The sequence below is a fragment of the Narcine bancroftii genome, chromosome 3 (assembly GCF_036971445.1).
Source record: "Narcine bancroftii isolate sNarBan1 chromosome 3, sNarBan1.hap1, whole genome shotgun sequence".
NCBI classification, from domain to species: domain Eukaryota; kingdom Metazoa; phylum Chordata; class Chondrichthyes; order Torpediniformes; family Narcinidae; genus Narcine; species Narcine bancroftii.
Window position 1 is genome coordinate 262,879,148 of NC_091471.1, and position 14,180 is coordinate 262,893,327.

At 41.2% G+C, this 14,180-nt stretch overlaps 1 protein-coding gene across 4 annotated transcripts in view; it reads right to left on the minus strand.

Annotated features, from left to right (window-relative positions):
• Nucleotides 1–14,180, minus strand: part of slc1a6 (solute carrier family 1 member 6) — a 118,976-nt gene that overhangs the window by 16,092 nt on the left and 88,704 nt on the right. For all 4 annotated transcript variants that reach the window (XM_069927930.1, XM_069927928.1, XM_069927929.1 and 1 more), the window contains 5 exons: nt 13,954–14,158; nt 7,867–7,909; nt 5,564–5,874; nt 2,581–2,814; nt 2,017–2,211 (listed from right to left, as the gene is read on the minus strand). In XM_069927930.1, coding sequence (XP_069784031.1) covers nt 2,017–2,211; nt 2,581–2,814; nt 5,564–5,874; nt 7,867–7,909; nt 13,954–14,158 — 988 coding nt within the window. The remainder of the gene's footprint in view (nt 1–2,016; nt 2,212–2,580; nt 2,815–5,563; nt 5,875–7,866; nt 7,910–13,953; nt 14,159–14,180) is intronic.

Consider the following 14,180-nt stretch of genomic DNA (forward strand, 5'->3'; position numbering starts at 1 on the left):
AACAGTACATCCAATTTGAGCATGTGAGAAAGTGGAAAAGCTTTGGGAAAATCTAAACCAGGTATTAAATAAAATCACAAAAAGCAACATACCAAAAAATCCAGAGATCTTTCTTCTAAGTAATATAAGAAGTAAAGAACTTGGACTCGATTTGGCACAAATCAGCACAAAAAAGATTTATTATGATAGCCTTAGCTGTAGCAAAAAAAATGAATTATGTCAACCTGGAAATTAGAAGATAGCCTGAGAATACAGCAATGGTACATAGAAATGAATAAATGTATTCCATTGGAAAAAATAACATATAATTTAAGAAATAACATCACAGTATTCAAACAAATTTGGGAATCGTACATGGAACACAACAGAGAAGTCCTACCGTGGACCTCCACCCCCTAAAATGACAGAAGGAGAAGACGATGAAATGAACTGACCCAGTATGTAAAAGTATAAGACACAAATTTCTTGTTTATTTTCATTGTGTGTTGACATTGTTTAATGGGTTTAAGGTATCATATATGTTGAACGTTGAGTGGGTGGGGAGGGGGGGGGGGGTGAAGGAGGGAGGGAAGGGAGGGGGAAAAGGGAAGAAAATGACATTGTGTATATTCAAGAGGGAAATGTTTGTGTGTATTTTGGTCAGTATGGTTCATAGTGTGAAAAATAATTTTTTTAAAAAAACACGATACCTAGCAAACTACTGCTCCCACTGTTTCTTCACTGGCTTCAGCAAGTCTCTTAATTTTAATGTGCAGAAAAGCATCTTGGGGAAATTGCACCAGGGATATCTAAAAATGAGGGGCCAACCTGGTAAAGCTACAAAGGTGGACCATTTGAATGTTAAATAGCAAAACCAGCATGCAATAAACAAGCTATTTGATTTCTTGGCCAACAGATTAGATCAAAACTCTGCGGTCCTGATGCACCTGGCTGTGAATGATGCTGGAGGAACTCAGCAGGTCCCACAGCATCCAAGCAAAGCATTAATGACCAGCTTATCATGAGGCTGCCTGCATTTCACACATTAGAAATAAATATTGTCTTACTTTCATTGATGCTGGCTCTCAATCCTGAAATTCCCCTCCCGACCAGTGTTGTGGGAGTACCTCGAACAGAAAGACTTGCAATGGTTGAACAATGCAGATCAGCACAATCTTCACAAGGGTAGTTAGGGATAAATGCTGGCCTTGTCAGTGACACCCACTTCCCCAAAGATGAAAATAGAATTGAGATAGTTGTGAAAGTCTATTGGTTTTTAACAAACATCAATGAAAACTTGACCATCAGAATGAGGGACACACTAAGTAAGGGAAAGTCAGTGTTGAATAATGTAAAGTAGGAATAAAATGCATGGCAAATGAAATTCTCCAGTCTGGAGCAAGGTCAGGAAGTATTACCAACAGATCATCAATAATGATAGGGGAAACAGTGAGGAAGCAGCCCTCAAGTCAATTTGGATTAGACGGACATCTTACAAACTAAGTCCAAGCCATTTCCCATGATAAATACAGGGGGAGTGGAGTTGAGAGATGTGGCCTATGACAATTAAGGACCATCCAAGAAAGATCCAATGGTGGATGATCAGTTCAAGGATGAAGCAAAGTCCCTGGTAAGAGATGGAGAAGGAACAGAATTGGTGAAAACAAAATAGGGAAACCCAGAAACCCTCGATGTGTGCAGGACTGTTAAATGATTGATAATGTTTAGATCATTTTGTTTCTGCATAAAGCTAAGAATTACCTGAGATGTGTTTGACAAAAAATGTCTTCATACAAAGATCTTGTTTCAAATATCATCAGTTCCTTTATACTTGTCATCTGACTTCCTCCTAATTAGATCAGGTAGCTTCCTCGATAATGATTCTGAACAATGTGGCTATCGTAACAGTATTTTGTTTTTTTCTTAATCACAAGCAATATTCAGATTAGTGTACAAAATGGAATGCATGTTAACCGAATTAGAACAAAAATAATTTAGAGCAGTTGATTTCAGATGAATTGTCCTCTCATACGTTACCTGATGGTGATGATTTGTCCAAAATTTAGATCATAATTGTTGACCTGTGCAATAAAGATCGCCGCCAGGGCCTCATAGAGGGCTGTGCCATCCATGTTGATAGTAGCTCCAACAGGCAAGACAAAGCGTGTCACACGTTTGTCTACACCATTATTTTCTTCCAGACATTTAAAGGTGATTGGGAGAGTTGCTGAGCTGTGACGATAAACAGACTAAGCTATTTAATCCATTAGTAAGGGATATAAAGGAAATCAGAGGATACAGAGAGGGAATAGAGAGATGCAGTCAGAAATTAAATTTAGAGATATAGCACAGTAACGGGCCTTTCCAGTCCACAAGCCTAAACCACACAAGTTCACCAATTAATCTACAAACTCTGTACAATTTGGAGGGTGGGAGTAAACTGAAAGTAATGCATGCAGACTCCTTACAGACATCACTGTATTTGAACCTAGATCGCTGGCGTTGAAATAACATCGTGCTAACCACTACACTATCCACGCTCCCCATATCAATTTGCAAAGATGACAATTATGTAACCGTAATTAAGATGGCCATTCTAACCTGGATGAAGTACCGAGTGCAGTAATCAATGCCTGCAATATGCCACCAATGTAAATCCAGGGATTCTTGTGTGTGACTACAAAATAAAGGAGTGGCAAGACAACAAGTGCATGGATTAGCAGTCCGATTATAACTGTCACAGTGTACATTCCCAGTTGTCCACCCATCACAGAAAGGTCTTTCATCTCCACGATTTTGCCTGCGATCAGGAAGAGGATGCCTATGGGTGCGTACCTGAAAGAGAAAACAGGCCATCTTCAGTTTGGCAATACCTCAGCCCAAACAATAATAACAACTCTCTATTATTGGAAAATAAACACTTGCACTTCCAAAATGCGAGAGGAAGTATCCAACCTCATTCCTGCTCCTGATTTGGCAAGCTGGAAATTTGGAAGGAACCCAAACTGAATATGTCAACCTGAACATGAAGCAGTAATATACAAATCGGGATCCTTTGACATGTATGGATACTGAGCATAAAATACCTCATTCAGCAAAAAGGATACATTGTTAGGCAAAAGGTAGCAAGAATTCTACTTGCCACTTTTCTGTGCTTCTGACTTGTCTATTGATAGCTTTACACTCTGCGATGCTTTTCTCTGTTGACAACCAGATGACCAATTTCTATACAATCTGCAAACTTTTCATTCATACCACTTGCATCTGAACTGAGGTCACTATCGTAGAATCAAAAAAATCAAGGGACTCACCAATGAGTCCTGTGGAATGCTGTGCCAACAATCATGTGGTCACTAATATATCCATTAACTATTCACTGAGCGGAGAAACGATGTAGAAAAGCTGGAATACACAAAAGTGCTGGAGAAACTCAGCAGATCACACAGCATCCATAGAAAGTTAAAAATAACAATCAAGGTTTCAGACCTGAGACCTTTGTTGTCTCCCAAAGGGTTTGTTTCAACTATAGAAATTAATTCAAAAAACAGAGCAAGTAACATACCAGTTCCATAGATCTCTGGAAATCTTTATATGTACAATATAAATTCGAGGTACTATTACCACTTTGTATTGTTTTCTCAGAGATCAAATTCTACGCAATGAACTTGAGCGACATTGTTTATCACATCCTCAGTTATTTAGTTGATGTTGATCAGATGTTCTTACTCCTAGATTCTAATTTAACTTAGCAAAAAAAAATCCAATGGGAAGTTCTATGGAACTTTTGGAACTGCTATGGAACTCACATGAAAGTGAACTATATAAATATATGGGTGATGTCATTACCTCGTCTATCTCTTGCTCCTTAAGACTTAGGCTTCTTCAAAATAAACACTTTACTCCAAATGTAGTTTTTGTTTTTATAGGCTTACTGTACTTTCTGATCAGAAATGATCTGCCAGTTTCTTGTGCGATAAACAGAAACAAAAATGACATCATACTATATGTAACTATGAAAAGGATTTTCCAAGTCCATTAGGAAAAATTCAAATAACTACCTTGATTGTTACAGAAGAAGAGAATGAAGGAGTACTGAACAAGGGTCATCAGCAACAATAAGAGGTATCTCAAAAAGTTTAAAGTGAATGACCTAATTATTTTGGTCGATAACAAATCTTGGATAAAACTACGGCAGAAATTTGGCTCTGGCTACAACAGAAGTTTGCTTTTAATGTTTCTGCCATTTATTTTAAAATAAAAAGTCATCCAAACATAGAAATCGTTAAAAGCATTAAAGTAAAATACACTTGACAAAAAACTTACCATCCCCATGCCATAGGCTGAGAATTCCCATGATATGGATGGAGTCAGCGTGGCCAGACGTCCGGTTTTAGGCCAGACAGTTCAGCTTTTGAGCCTGCTGCCCGGTGCCACCTCGTACCAGATGTTAATTTGTTCTCCATTTGGGGGTGTTGGAATTACACCCCCAAATGGAGGATAAATTAAGGGGCAGAAAGGGCACTTACCTTTTAATTTTGATATGTGGGGCCATGTTCCTTCTCGCGTGCATGCACGAATGCCGGCTGTCACATGCGCAATGAGGAGAAGTGTGACGGCGGCGCACGAAGGATCAGGGCAGGTAAGCCCTCCCGCCGCCCCCCCCTCCACCCACCACTGAAAGAGTTTCTGATGCTGACCCTCCATGTCTTCCGTTTTGATAAGTTTGAAATGACCACCCTAGATGGAGTATTTTATGCTACACAAATGACTGAAGAAGCAAATTACCAGTAAAGGTTGGGAATGCCAGCAAGAGTAGGCTCTGCTGCTGGATTCTATGTGGAATCCGGAAACAAGTGATATTATCTGTCATTGATTTGGGGGTAAATTTTAAATTAGACATAGAGCACAGTAACAGGCCTTTCTGACCCACAAACCCGTGCTGCCCAAATACACAAAACAACCTGGAACCCCTGTACGTTTTGAAACTGGAGCACCCAGAGGAAACCCACGCAGACACGGGGAGAATGTACAGCTGCCTTACAGAGAGGCATGGATGGCATAGTGATTAGCACAACGCCCTTACAGCACCTGGGGTTCGAATCCCGCGCTGTCTGTAAGGAGTTTGTACTTTCTTTCAGTGTCTGCGTGGGTTTTCCTTGGTGGTTCCAATTTCCTCCCACTGTTTGAAACATTATGGGAGTGTAGGTTAATTGGGTGGGGTGAAATGACCTGTTACTGTGCTGTATGTCTAAAAAAAAGCATCAGATTTGAACACAGATTGCTGGCGCTGTAATAGCATTGCCCTAACTGCTACGCTAACCGCAGATCTACAGAGGTCTGGGATTATTTTAATACGAATGGCTTAATTTCAGCAGCTTTCTCCAGAATTGCTAGCCATAGCCAGGGAGATTCATCCTAATGTTCCTATTTGTGGGAGCTTGTTGAGTCCAAATTAGCTGCTGTGTTTACTACATCACAACGTTGATTACTCTTCAAAACCAGTTCTTTGGCTGTTAAATGTTTTGAGATGTCCTGAGGTCTGAAAGGCAGTATGATATATAAATATGTTTTTATCTAAACTTACCAGATTATGATTGCAACCAGTCTCATGATGGCTTCATTAAGGCAGTCAAAAAATTCCTTCAGTGCTCGGCCTTGCTGTTTCATGTTGCCAATGACGAGACCAAAACCAATAGAAAAGACCACAAGTCCCAGGGCATTCACTGCATTGGATGAACCAGCAACTGGAATAACCTCTTCACTAACCATCAGCTCCTGCAGCTTTTTGACAGCATTGGTGATATTCTCAATAATGGATGGTTCAGTGACGGTGGTAAGATTGATGGATGGTGATGTTGGTCTCCAGGTTTTTCGTGTGTGATAATTTGTTTTGTACTGGAAAACACAATAAATTGATTGTAATCATTCTGAGAGTTACATTCACCCACTTTTTCAACATTATTATTATGATGGTAACTCCTGGCAACTGTGCATCATTCATTTAGATCAAGGGTGATCTATATTTTGGCTGCTGCCTAGTTTTTTCCACCCATACATTCTTGCCTTAGAAAAATACTTGACATTAGTTCATCAGATGTGAATTGAACAACAAAGACAGTTGCTGTACCATCAAAAATTGGTGCTAATGTAGACTTGAACACTACTTCTGTTCAAGTTTACACTGGCTCGCAACTGAGCAATCTCAACCCTGAAAATAGACTCCACCTTCAGTCCACAAATGCTTAACATTTTGGCCCTGCTAGTGATTGCATGTGGCATGGAACCCAATCAGCCCACTCCATATATCAGGAAGGAGTCATGAGCTTTGTTTTCCTTCATCTGCTGGCAGGAAGCTCTGTGGCCCTGATGATTCTGGTACAGTCCTACTGGGCTTGGTGACACAATTGGACTGCTTCAAAGCAGGGCAAACCAGCATCACTGACCTCAACCTCTCACCCACCACTTTTATTTTTGAATCTGGACATACAGCACTGTAACAGGCCCTTCTAGACATTAACCCATGCTACCCAAATACCCTAAATAACCTACAACCCCCCCCCAAACATTTTGAGTGGTGGGGGGGGGGGGGAAACCGAAGCACCTGGAACAAACCCACGCAGACTCAGGGAGAACGTACAAACTCCTTAAACAGCACTGGATTCAAACCTGCATCGCGAGCCCTGTAGCACCATTGCACAAACTGCTATGCTAACCGTGCCGCCCTATTCAGATTCCATTTTCGACTTTGCCTTTCACTTCAGCTTCTTCCTGCCTCTGGAAACCACACGAGCCAGGGTAAATACTTTCTAAAGTGAGGTCCCAATTTTGCAAATCTTTATTGTTCAACCCTAGTTTGACACAGCACTCAACTGTTGCACCAAAACACAGTCCAAACCCATTTTTAGGGTTACATCTTTGGCTCTGTTATCAATTTCAAAATTGCAATGACAGAAGTTGAAGATTCCATTGTCTTTTCCAACTGGGTAATCACTAATTACAGTAAAAACCCTATTAGCTGGAATTCAACCAGCCTCACGCAATTGGCAAAACAAGAGAGGAAAAAAACATGAAAGTTTAAAATTGGTGTGCCTTACCATTTGTCCTCAATTCAAGCAACTGGGAAATTCAGTTATCCAGCATCTTATCAATCCCCATGGGTGCTGCATACCAGGGATTATACTGTATAATGAATTAAAGCTATACACCACAGTGACTTTCATTGTTAAGCTGCTGAAGAGTCTGAAATGCAATGGCCAACCCACAAGAAAATAAGTCATACAGAGGAAATTTCCACTCCTCAATGATGGGCAGTATGGTACTTGCTGATAGATGAGTGGTGGACTCAGATATAATCACTACATTTTACAGACATTTAGATGGGCACTTGACTAGGGAAGGTATAGAAGGGATCAGGCCTAATGCAAGCACATAGGAATAGCTTAGATTGACAAAACATGTGCATGGTGGGACAGACTGTGCTGTAAGAGTCCATGTCTGTAGGTACAGTTAACTTCATGAGTGAAAATCTGATTGGCTAGTGCACAAATTAGAAGAACAAAATGGATCACTTAGTTGGCCTGTTTGGTTGAAGGTGGCTGCAAATAGTTCAATGCTATTGTACTCACATTGGACCCATCAATATTGAACATGGGAGTATTCATGTCCACTCTTTCTATTGGTTGTTTAATTGCCCACTGCTTTATGAAACTGAATGTGGCAGTATAATCGTATTTTGATCTAATCTATTGGTTCTGAAATTGTTTAGTTCCATTGGTGTCCCAGGCGCTTGTTTGTGTTGTAGCTAATCCAAGTTGGCACCTCATATGATGCTTATCCTGATTTAAAAATAAATCTTAAAATCATTACTTTTGTTTTTTAACTACTCACCTGCTTGAAACAAGCCTCTACTAGATTGGGTGGGAACATATTCCTGGAGAACATAAAAGGAGAGAATTAGTACGGTGGCAATAATTCAGCAACTATATTTGGATCAAAGCTGAGGCAAGTGTGAGAATATTCCATATTTCAAAAGAATGAGAACAAGATAAGCATTGTGTTGATGCTTTGGACACTTACATCAAAATAGTTTGGAAGTATCACCACACAGCTTGTAGACATACACTTTCATTTGAAGGTCGTTTTCACAGTATGTATATAACCATATAATCACTTACAGCACAGAACAGGCCAGTTCGGCCCTACTAGTCCATGCCGTAGCAAATCCCCACCCTCCTAGTCCCACTGACCAGCACCTGGTCCATACCCCTCTAGTCCCCTCCTATCCATGTAACGATCCAGTCTTTCCTTAAATGTAACCAATGATCCCGCCTCGACCACGTCTGCCGGAAGCTCATTCCACATCCCCACCATCCTCTGCGTAAAGAAATTTCCCCTCATGTTCCCCTTATAATTTTCCCCCTTCAATCTTAAACCATGTCCTCTAGTTTGAATCTCCCCCTTTCTTAATTGAAAAAGCCTATCCACATTTACTCTGTCTGTCCCTTTTAAAATCTTAAACACCTCTATCAAGTCCCCTCTCAATCTTCTATGCTCCAGAGAAAAAAGCCCCAGTCTGCACAACCTTTCCCTGTAACTCAGACCCTGAAATCCTGTCAACATTCTCGTGAACCTTCTCTGCACTCTCTCTATTTTGTTTATATCTTTCCTATAATTTGGTGACCAAAACTGTACACAGTACTCCAAATTTGGCCTCACCAATGCCTTGTACAATTTCATCATAACCTCCCTACTCTTGAATTCAATACTCCGATTTATGAAGGCCAACATTCCAAATGCCTTCTTCACCACACCATCTACCTGAGTATCAGCCTTGAGGGTACTATTTACCATAACTCCGAAATCCCTTTGTTGCTCTGCACTCCTCAATTGTCTAACATTCAATGTATATGACCTATTTAAATTTGCCTTTCCAAAATGTAGCACCTCACATTTATCTGTATTAAATTCCATCAGCCATTTCTCAGCCCACACCTCCAGCCTTCCTAAATCACCTTTTAATCTACGGTAATCTACCTCACTGTCCACAACACCACCAATCTTTGTGTCATCCGCAAACTTGCTTATCCAATTCTCCACCCCTGCATCCAGATCGTTAATATATATAACAAATAATAGTGGACCCAGGACCGAACCCTGAGGAACTCCACTAGTCACCGGCCTCCAATTGGACAAACAATTTTCTACCACTACTCTCTGACACCTTCCATCCAACCATTGCTGAATCCATTTCACTACCTCCTTATTTATACCTAATGCCTCCACTTTTTTTCCTAACCTCCTGTGGGGAACTTTGTCAAAAGCTTTACTAAAGTCCAAATAGACAACATCCACAGCTTTCCCTTCATCAACCTTTTTTGTAACCCCCTCGAAGAACTCAATCAGGTTTGTCAAGCATGATCTACCCCTGACAAAACCATGCTGATTACTCCCTATCAATCCCTGTACCTCCAAAAATTTGTAAATAGCATCCCTCAGAACACTTTCCATCAACTTGCCCACCACAGACGTCAGACTTACAGGCCTATAATTCCCAGGTTTGCATTTGGACCCTTTCTTAAACAGAGGAACCACATGCGCCACCCTCCAATCCTTTGGTACCAGCCCCATGGCCAGTGACATCCTAAATATCTCTGTTAATGGCCCTACTAACTGTCCACTAGCCTCCCTGAGAGTCCTAGGGAATATTTTGTCCGGTCCGGGAGATTTATCCACCTTTATCTTTTTTAACACAGCCATCACTACCTCCTCGGTTATCCTTATATGCTTCATGACCTCCCCACTATTTTTCTTTACTTCAACTGTTTCAACATTTTTTTCCCTAGTGAATACCGAGGCAAAGAAATCATTCAAAATTTCCCCCATTTCCTCAGACTTCTCACTCAGCCTACCCTCGCTATCTACAAGGGGTCCAATTTTATCTCTCACTAATCTTTTACTTTTAGTGTACTTATAGAAACCCTTTGGATTTATTTTTACTCTGTCAGCCAAAGCCTCTTCATGCCTTTTTTTGGCCTTTCTAATTTCTTTCTTAAGATTCCTTCTACACTCCTTGTAGTCCTCCTTTAACTTCTCAGCTCCCTGCTCTTTATACCTCTTGTACACCTCCCTTTTTCTCCTAACCAAATTTCCAATATTCCTCGAAAACCAAGCCTCCCTATGACTTCCAGCCTTTCCTTTGATCCAGACTGGGACATAACTACTCTGTACCCTCAAAATTTCTTTTTTGAATATCCTCCATTTTTCATTAACATCCTTACCTGAAAATATCCCGTCCCACTCAATACTCCCCAAATCCCTTCTTATACCTTCGAAATTTGCTCTTTTCCAATCCAGAACCTCAACTTTAGGCCTCTCCTTGCTCTTCCTTAAAACTACCCTAAAACTAACAGAATTATGATCACTAGACCCATTTGGTTCTCCAACATTAATGTCCGCTACCTGACCTAGCTCATTCCCTAACAGGAGATCCAGTATTACACCATCCCGAGTCGGTTCTTCTACTAACTGATTTAGAAAACAATCCTGAACACATTTAACGAACTCCAGCCCATCCAGCCCTCTAACCGTATGGGTATCCCAATCAATGTGTGGGAAGTTAAAATCTCCCATGATCACTACCCTATGATTTTCACACATATACGTTATCTCCCGACAAATTTGTTCCTCTAATTCCCTTGGCCCATTTAGTGGTCTGTAATACACCCCTATTAGCACCCTCTTGCCTCCTCCACCCCTCAATTCCACCCAAACAGCCTCACTGGTCGATCCCTCCATACCATCCTGCCACCTCACGGCAATAATGTCCTCCCTAACAAGTAGAGCAACTCCTCCTCCTTTTTTACCCCCTGATCTATCACATCTAAAACAAATGTATCCCGGAACATTAAGTTGCCAGTCCTGCCCCTCCTGTAGCCAGGTCTCACTAATTGCCACAATATCGTGACCCCAAGTATCTATCCATGCTCTCAGCTCATCTACCTTGTTCACTATGCTTCTTGCATTAAAATATATGCATCTCAGAGAATGACCCTCACATATATTCCCTTTTTTACCTTCTACCCTAATCTCCATCCTACCTTTCTTATCTTTTTTATTCCTAGCTAGGTGGCCATACTCCCTGGACACTGCTCTCACCCTCTGTTCTCCACCCCCCTGCCAAACTAGTTTAAACCTTCCCCCACAGCTCTAGAAAATCTACTTGCCAGCACATTGGTCCCCCTCCAGTTCAAGTGGAGTCCATCCCTCTTGTACAGGTCCGACCTTCCCCAGAAGAGATCCCAATGATCCAGAAATCTTATCCCTTGTCCCCTGCTCCATCTCTTTAGCCACACATTCATCCTCCACATCCTCCTATTTCTACCCTCACTAGCTCGTGGCACGGGCAGCAATCCAGAGATTACTATCTTGGAGGTCCTGTTTTTTAACTTCCTACCTAATTCTACATATTCCTGTTTCAGGACCTCATCCCCACTTCTAACTGATTAATAAAAACTGTGGCTCAATTATTCCTGTGATGAGTACACAAAATGGCCTGAAATGTTATAGTGGGTGTTACTCTTGGTCTCAAAGAAGAAAGGAGAACAGGACCCACATAGCAGAGCTCCCTTCTGGAAGGAGAAGAGTGCTGAATGGACAATTCTCTCCACAAAGGGAGGAACTCTTCTTCATATACCTCAGTGAGAAGTAACGTTGGAGTATTTTGAGGGAAGAGGTTCTGATAATAAACTACAATTTAATGATAAAGTTCAACTGTTTTAAGACACACACACACACACACACACACACACACACACACACATCATTTATGTTTCAATAATTAATTCATGTGGTAATAAAAGTGGACATTACATTTCAGATTTATTGTCAGAGCACATACATGACATTACATACAACCCTGAGATTCCTTTTTCCTATGGGCATGGCAGAATGACCCCTATTTGGTAATGCAAACTATACACACCGTAAACAAGTAAACAAATAAATAAATGTCAAAAGGTAACAATTGTAAACAAACTGACTGCAATACAAAGAGAACAAAAGAAAATCAATAAAGTCCACAAGTAAGAGTCCTTAAATGAGTCTCTGATTGAGTTTGTTGTGGAGGACTCTGATGGTGGAGGGGTAGCAGCTGTTCCTGAACCGGTGGTGTGAGTCTTGTGGCACCTGTACCTCTTTCCTGATGGCAGCAGCGAGAAAAGACCGTGTGCTGGGTGGTGTGGGTCTTTGATGATTGCTGCTACCCTCTAATGGCAGCATTCCCTCTAAATGTACTCAGTAGTGGGGAAGATTTTGCCTGTGATGTCTTGGGCTATGTCCACTACCTTTTGGAGGGTTTTGCACACAGGGGTTTTGGTGGTCCCATACCAGACCGTGATGCAGCCGGTCAGAACACTTTCCACCACACCTCTGTCAAAATTTGTCAGGGTTTCTGGTGTCATACCAAACCCCCGCAAACTGCTGAGGAAGTAGAAGCACTGATGTGATTTCTTCATGATGCCATTGGTGTGTAGGATCCAGGAAAGATTATCCGAGATGGTGACTCCCAAAAACCTATATTTGCTCACCCTCTCCATCTCTGATCCCCCAATAATCATGGATTGTATACCCCTGGGCTTTTTTTTCCTGAAGTCAATAATCAGCTCCTTAGTTTTGGTGACATTGAGTGCAAGGTTATTGTTGGTGTACCATTCAGCGAAGTTTTCAATCTCCATCCTGTGTGCTGACTCATCCCTTTCCTTTATACAACCCACTATTGTGATATCGCTGGCAAATTTGTAGATGGTGTTATTGTCGTAACCAGCTCCAAAGTCGTAGGTGTAAAGTGAGGAAAACAGGGGGCTAAGAACACAGCCCTGTGGTGCTTCAGTATGGATGGTGATTGTGGAGAAGTTCTTACTAATCTTCACTGATTTTGGTCTAGAAGTGAGGAAATCCATGATCCAATTACACAGTAGAGTGTTGAGCTCCAGGTCTTGGAATCTGTTTTGAGGAGATGATGGTGTTAAATGCCAAACTATAGTGAATAAAGAGCATCCTGATGAATGCATCTTTGCTGTCCAAGGCTTTGTGTAGAGCCAGTGAGATGGCATCTACCATAGACCTGATTCCACGATAGGTGAATGGGAATGGATCTATGTCACAGCTCAGACAGGAGCTGATCTACTTCATCACCAGCCTTTCAAAACACTTCATCACTGTTGATGTAAATGCTACTGGTTGATAGTCGTTAAGGCAGGTTACAACGCTCTTCTTGGGCACTGGTGTGATTGACACCTGTTTGAAATAGGAGAAGTGAGATATTGAGGATATCTGTGAATACCTTAATAAGTTGGAAAGGCCAGGACTCACTGCCCATAGTGCTTTTCCGAAGATGATGGTGAGCAGCCTTCTTGAACTGCTGCAGTCCTTGTGATTAAAGCACTGCCATGATGCGCTGAAACTCATTTCATGCAGAAATAAGAAAATGCTTTCAAGAAGGAATGTTGATATGTAATAATGGATGTGAGAGGTGGAAAAATTAGATAGTGTTGAGTAGCTTCACAATGCTTAGTGTAATATCATGGGTTGAAGGGGCTGTAATGCTCTATATTCTATAATAAAATATCTGACAGTGCTCATACACAGAGCAGAACCACTGGGATTTCTGAAGAAGCTAAATTTCTGCTACTTCAGTCTCCTGCTATGTAACAATGTAAAGGAATTTAGTGCTTAAAATACTTGGCTCATCTACTGTTGAGTTTCTCAGAGACAAAAATTGGCACCAAGAGGACAGAATACGTAATATCCCTGATTTCTTTCAAAGAAGCAAAGAGAAAGGAGTAAGCCTTTCAAATCCTGGAGTTTATTCAGTAATTTAAAGCCACCTCCTTGAGATAAAAGGTCACCTAATGCACTGCTTTGATATTTATCTGATTATTGTACAACACACTACTTTTCATTTTGAGACTCACTGACCTGATTAGATCCATGAAAGCATCAGCTGCCTGCACCTGCTCAATCTTTCCCTCCCGATGTAGGTCAATCTTCGATCCTTTCCCAGGGTGGATGATTACAACCATGATGATTCCGATGAACACGGCTATGACGGTGGTTATCATGTAAAAAACTACAGCTCGAATTCCCATTTTACCAGATGCTTTGCTGTCCAGAGCTGCCATTCCTAACCGATAAAAAAACAAAGA